This window comes from Drosophila takahashii, chromosome 2R (assembly GCF_030179915.1).
Source record: "Drosophila takahashii strain IR98-3 E-12201 chromosome 2R, DtakHiC1v2, whole genome shotgun sequence".
Lineage (NCBI taxonomy): Eukaryota > Metazoa > Arthropoda > Insecta > Diptera > Drosophilidae > Drosophila > Drosophila takahashii.
In genome coordinates this window covers 10,951,187-10,957,698 of record NC_091679.1, presented here as the reverse complement: position 1 = coordinate 10,957,698, position 6,512 = coordinate 10,951,187, and the positions used below count along the sequence as shown (strand labels likewise).

General features: G+C 44.5%; 1 protein-coding gene across 1 annotated transcript; it reads left to right on the top strand.

Moving 5' to 3' along the window:
- Positions 1 to 406: 406 nt before the first annotated feature.
- On the top strand, positions 407 to 5,760 carry LOC138912735 (uncharacterized). The gene is made up of 2 exons (XM_070213993.1): positions 407 to 1,280; positions 5,082 to 5,760. The coding sequence occupies exons 1-2, from the start codon at positions 1,088 to 1,090 to the stop codon at positions 5,558 to 5,560; spliced, it is 672 nt and encodes a 223-aa protein (XP_070070094.1). The 5' UTR covers positions 407 to 1,087; the 3' UTR covers positions 5,561 to 5,760.
- The last annotated feature ends 752 nt before the right edge of the window (positions 5,761 to 6,512 follow it).

The following is a 6,512-nucleotide window of genomic DNA, read 5'->3' as shown; positions in this document are numbered from 1 at the left end:
AGTTCAACATTGGTGACCCCGACGTGATTCGTACAAAACAATATTAAGTGCAAATCACATAAATAAGTCTATTTATTGACTTTTCGTTGTTGCCTTGAGTGCAGTGAGCGCTATAAATAAATAGCAGTTTTGTGTTGCCGAAATTTGCATAAAAGGCGAAAAATTAGTTATACATTGGAGCGTACATAGCCAAGTAACGGGCCGTTATTTCTTCGTTTGCTTTGCGCTCATCTTCCCGCTAAAACCAAATTTCGGGCATTTCGTCTGCTTGTGCCGTTGTTGTTGTTGTAGCCATGCCTACGGGAATTGCTGGAGATGCTACCGCTAATGAAAACAGGGTGATATTTTTAAAGCGCAAGGCAACTGCTTTATTTAATAGAGTGGAGCGTTTAGTGGATTCCCTTTCAAGTGCGGCGTTAACTTCATGCGACGAATCCGGGCTCCATGTGAGGTTGGAGCTGATTGATGAGCTTCAAGGAACATTTAAAAAGGTTCTCGGTGAGCTCGAAGAATTGAATTTCGAGGAAATTGAAAGTGATTTGAGTGAAAAATTTGATGACATTCTCGTACTTTTGAAGTCATCTGTTCGATCCGAAATTTCAAAGCGCGCCTCACAGCCCCCTTCGCACTCAACTCTTGCTGACGGCATCACTCCCAGAGCTTTCGGCCTCCAGCAGCGTCAGCCTCGACATAGGGCAACATTACTGCCTCCACTTGAGCTTCCAAAATTCGCTGGAGGTTATGCAAATTGGTCTGATTTTTATTCTATGTTTACCACTATCATAGATAGTCACCCTGATCTCACCAACATAGAAAAGCTGCAGCATCTACGATCATGCCTGAGGGATACTGCGTTGGAAACTATTCGCTTGCTGGAAATTTCGGATGGCAACTACGCAATTGCTTTGGATTTACTGCAAAATAGATTTGATAATCGTCGTTTGGTTTTTCAGGCACACATTACTGAGATCCTGGGAATAAAGGCGGTGCAGAGTGGTTCCGTTTCGACACTTCGGGAGCTGTCGGATAAATTCAACGCTCATATCCGCGCTCTTAAGGGACTGGGCACGACGGAACAAATCGCAGGATGCATCATCGTCCAAATCCTGTTCCAAAAATTGGATCCGGCAAGTCAGGCCAAGTGGGAAGAGCGTTTAGAGGACCCTGCCGTCGGCAACTTAATTCCTACTTGGGAGTCAATGGCATCATTTCTGGAGCAGCGGTGCAGGACGTTGGAGACGATGGATTTTGCCATGGCAAACTATGCGCCGGGCATTCAGGTGGGAAGTAACAGAATACCCAATACGCGTAGATCAGCATTTGTTGCCTCGAATTCGAACCCTTGGATCTGTATATTCTGTAATGATGCAGGTCACTCCATTTCTTATTGCCAGAATTTTAAAGCCCTGTCTCCTACGAATAGGCTTCAAGAAGCAAAACGGCTCTGTCTTTGCATAAATTGTCTTAAGGTCATCAAGTTAGGCAGTGCAATTCCAGTAATTGTCGTGCATGGGGATCAAAGCATCACACCCTGCTTCACATGGGAAACTTAGCTTCCCTTTCTTCACAAGAAGGAGCACCGCTTCAAGAAGCAAATCCGTCTGCCTCACCATCTGCACTGCCTTCCACCTTCCACTGCTCTCATTGCACAGGATTTTAGTAATGATATTGTGCTCTTAGCAACGGCAAGCGTATTAGTAAAAAACCGCTCCGGAGTTTTCGTTCCCTGTCGAGTTCTACTCGACTCTGGCTCCCAGCTGCATCTAATAACGTCCCGATTCGCAAGCCAGCTTCAAGTAAAGAAGATAAAATCTTTAGCATCTGTTACTGGAATAGGAGATTCCAGTTTTGTGACGGATGGTTATTCGGTTAATATTACGGTTCAGTCCCGAACTTCCGATTACTCTGCCAACATTACCGCGGTGATTGCTCCGAACATCACAGAGCGGCAGTCTAGCTTCAATGTCGACATCGACAATTGGAACATACCTAAAAATATTCAGTTAGCGGACCCCAGTTTTTGTACTCCCCAGCGGGTGGACCTTTTAATCGGAGCCAGCCTCTTTTACGAGATGTTATGCGTTGGCCAAATTAAGCTTCCACATGGATTACCCCTACTTCAAAAGACTCGTCTGGGTTGGGTTGTTTCTGGAGGTTATGGCCTCTCCAATGGCTCGTCCTTATTGTCGTCTCAAGAGTTACCCCTCGCTAGCAGGGAGAATAGTTTCGATCGGTTAGATGATCTTCTTCGACGATTTTGGGAAGTGGAAAGCTGCGCCGAGCCAATCATACGCGCTACTAAGGAAGAATTGGACTGTGAAGCACATTTCGTAAGACACGTTGTTCGTTTGCCAGCTGGGGATTATTCTGTTCGTTTACCTGCCAAGCTCAATCTAGACTTCTTGGGAGAGTCCTACCAGCAAGCTTATCGAAGATTCTTGTCCCTAGAGAGAAAGCTAAATTGTCAGCCAGCCTTGAAGGCTCAATATGGAGCATTCATAAAGGAATACCTCGATCTAGGACATATGTCATCAGTGTCTGCCTCTGACAGCGGGTTGTGCCGATACTTCTTGCCTCATCATTGCGTCATAAAGGATGATAGCTCCACCACAAAGCTCCGCGTAGTTTTTGATGGATCGGCGGCCAGCTCCTCAGGGTATTCTCTCAACGATGTTCTTATGGCAGGCCCTGTAATTCAGCATAAGCTGTTCCAGATTCTTCTTCGGTTTCGTTCACACCCGGTAGCAATCACAGGAGACATCTGCAAAATGTACCGCTGTGTTAGGGTTCAGCCTGAGGACAGCTATTTGCAATGCATTTTGTGGAGGGATTCCCCCCAGGATCAATTGCGGGTGTTTAAGCTAGACACCGTTACCTATGGCACGAAGCCAGCATCATTTCTGGCTGTGCGAGCTATGCATCAGCTGTCAGCAGACGAGCATACAGCGTTTCCGCTTGGGGCTGAGGTCATTCGTCGCGATTTTTATGTGGATGATTTGATATCTGGAGCCAAATCCAAGAAGAAGCAGTCATCATTATGGATCAAACATCAAAACTTCTAGCCAAGGGAAAATTTAAGCTTAGAAAGTGGTGCTCGAATGTGTCAGCTGTTTTGGAGGGAGTTGCAGACAAGGATAAGGAGTCTTATTTGAAGTTTGATGATGGAACTGATTTTGCAAAAACCCTAGGTCTCGCTTGGGATCCAGTTTCTGACCAATTACTGTTTTCCTTTTCGGTCTTACAGTCAGCATCAAGACCTTGCAGGCGATCTGTCCTGTCTGCAATAGCGCGATTTTACGATCCCCTCGGGTTGGTTGGACCTGTGATCACAAAATCTAAAATATTCCTTCAACAACTGTGCAAGGAGAAGTTATCTTGGGATGAAAGCCTCCCGGAGTCACAGAATGCGGAATGGAGTGCTATATGCACGAGTTTTGGGCAAATTAAGCATGCGTCATTTCCTCGGCTGGTTCTTTCTCCAAACTCTGAGAGTGAGATTCATGGATTTTGTGATGCCAGCATAGAAGCATATGGTGCCTGTGTCTACATCGTTTGCAACGGCCGATCTCAATTGCTTTGCTCAAAGTCAAGGGTAGCCCCCTTAAAAACACTCACTGTGCCCAAGCTGGAGCTTTGTGGGGCTGAACTCCTGTCTAGACTCATCGCGGAAGTTGCTGGGACTAAGGCATTTGAGGGAAAGTTATACTGCTGGAGCGACTCTGCTGTTGCGCTTTCATGGATCCGAGACGAGCCCTCCAGGTTCAACATTTTTGTAGCGAACCGAGTAGCTGCCATTCAAGAGCTAACTGAGTCAGTAGAGTGGCGATATGTTCCAACTTCTTTAAATCCAGCTGACATTCTCTCCCGAGGTGCTTTTCCTGCTGAGCTTAATGACTCTCCTTTGTGGGCGCATGGACCAAAATTCCTTTATGGCCCCAAAGCTGACTGGCCGGCCCCAATCATTGCTGAAAGACCAACGCTTGAGGTTCACCGAAAGATTTTACTAATAAAATCTCCATACGAAGACATAGTGGCTAATTCAAAATTTGCCAATTCCTTCGCCGCCCTTCAAAGAGTTTTCGGATACGTCTACAAGTTTAGTAATCGCATCCGTCGCCCTACGCTCACGGTGTCTGATCTTCAAGGCGGTACTCGCCTGTTGGTTCGTCTGGTCCAGCGCTCACATTTATGGGACGACATCAAATCGTTGCAGTCAAAGGGATTGGTGCACCCATCCAGCTCTATCGCATCTCTTTCGCCATTCCTTGATCAATTTGGGATTCTTAGAGTGGACGGCCGGCTAAAGAATTCTTCGCTGGATTTTAATGGGCGCCATCCAATTATTTTACCACGGAGTCATTCGGTCACTGCTGTGATTATTACTCACTTTCACGAAAGCAATCTGCACACTGGACCACGGGCGCTACTCGGCCTAATTCGATCCCAATATTGGCCTATTGGGGGGAGGAAGACGGTGATGAAGGCAGTAAACAAATGTATTAGATGCTATCGAATGAAGCCTCGACTAGTGGAGCATATAATGGCGGATCTTCCAAAGGAACGACTCGATGGATCTCATGCATTCGAAGTCACTGGCATTGACTTTTGCGGACCATTTCTCTACAAGTCAGAAGTGCGAAGTAGGCCTCCAGTAAAATGCTACGTTTGTGTCTTCATTTGTTTCGCCACAAAAGCTATTCATTTGGAGTTGATTAAGGATCTTTCTACAGTGTCATTTCTACATGGCCTTAAACGATTTATATGCACTAGAAGAAAGCCACGGCAGATTTGGTCTGATAATGCAACAAACGGCGCCCGCAATGAATTGCTCGAACTAAGGCGCCTATTCCTCAGCAATGATCATCAGAAAGCTACCTTGGACTTTTGCCTGGCGGAGGCCATTGATTGGTGTTTCATTCCTCCTAGGTCTTTGGTCTTTGGGTCTTTGGGTCTTTGGGAAGCGGCTGTGAAGATCGCTAAGCATCATTTTTACCGCGCTGTTGGCAGTGCTGTTTTTGCCTTTGAGGAGTTGCGGACCCTGGTGTGTCACATTTCGGCGGTTGTTAATTCTCGACCATTAGTCTCGATTTCAGAAAACCCCGCTGATCTGGATGTGTTAACCCCAGCACATTTTTTGAATGGTGGTCCGCCTTCATCTTTCGTCGAGCCAGATGTGACCAGTCTCAACTTCAATCGCTTGGATGGATGGCAACGCGTGGCCTACTTGCAGCAGATCTTTTGGTCCCGATGGAAGGAAGAATACCTAACACTTCTGCAGCAGCGCTCCAAGTGGCGCACCCCCAAACCGGGCCTGGTTGTCGATGACTTAGTTCTGGTCAAGGACGAAAACTTGCCTCCCATGAAGTGGCCCCTCGCCAGAGTGATTGAGCTGCTGTTCGGTGGAGATGGCGTTGCTCGAGTTGCCGTTCTGAAGACAGCGTCAGGAGTGACAAAGCGAGCAGTGAACAAGCTATGTCTGCTGCCCCTTAAGGATGATGTTGAAACCCAGGCTTCCAACGGGGGGAGTATGTCGGGTCACGCAGCCGCAGCAGCTAATTAACGTGTAAATCCGTACTCTTATATCAATTGCATCACGAAAGGCATCTCATCTATTTATCTCTCCCATTTGTTGTATGCTTGCATTTTTGGGCCCAGCATTCGGCTGGCTGGCCCTTCGTAAACTCAGTATGAATTCTGATCTCGCCATAAAACGCATTCTCGTCTCGCCTGCTGTACTTTTTCGATAATAAATTGTTAACAAGCATAAACCAACCCAATTTTCTTATTCTCGTTTGCATTAACTAATAAAAAAGCTTATTAGTTCAACAGTACTGCTTTGAAATTCATATTTTTGCACTCTTAATTCATACAAAAAAATGCATAAATTTATCTGGATAAGAGCGGGACAGAAATAGTCAAAATTCTCCGAAATTGAAAAAGAGTTTAATATTTTTAACATGTAAATTTAATCAAATTCGTATCCTATCTATTTTTTTCATAAAGAAATTTTTTTTCAAATAATGTTTTTAGGCTTTAATGGCAATGGATTGGGAATTTAATTACATGCTCAACGCAGTATGACATTCTATATTTAAATAATATGTTTTGGACAAAATACTAATGTATTGAATGAAATTAGTGTAACGATTTGTGTCGAAAAAGGAATCTGTTTGTTTCTGTTTTGTCCATCTGTTAACTTATGCAAACAATCCATAATAATTTTAAAAATATTTTAAAAAGACACATGTTTTTTAAGTAGTTTTCAAAGGACAAAATATTTTTGTTTTTACGGATATCAAGGGAAAAAGTTCTGATAAAATCTTTTCTCGGTTTATAGAATAAAAATTAGGAATTTTTTAAATTTAAAATAAGTACCAAAGATAAAGCAATGCTTAATTTTCAATTTTAATTTCCGCAGGCGAAGCTGCGGGCTACTGACCCTGCTAGTAGTTAATATACGCAAAGGACGCACACGAGTAGTAGAAGTGACAATTGAAAATGTTCCAATTCCA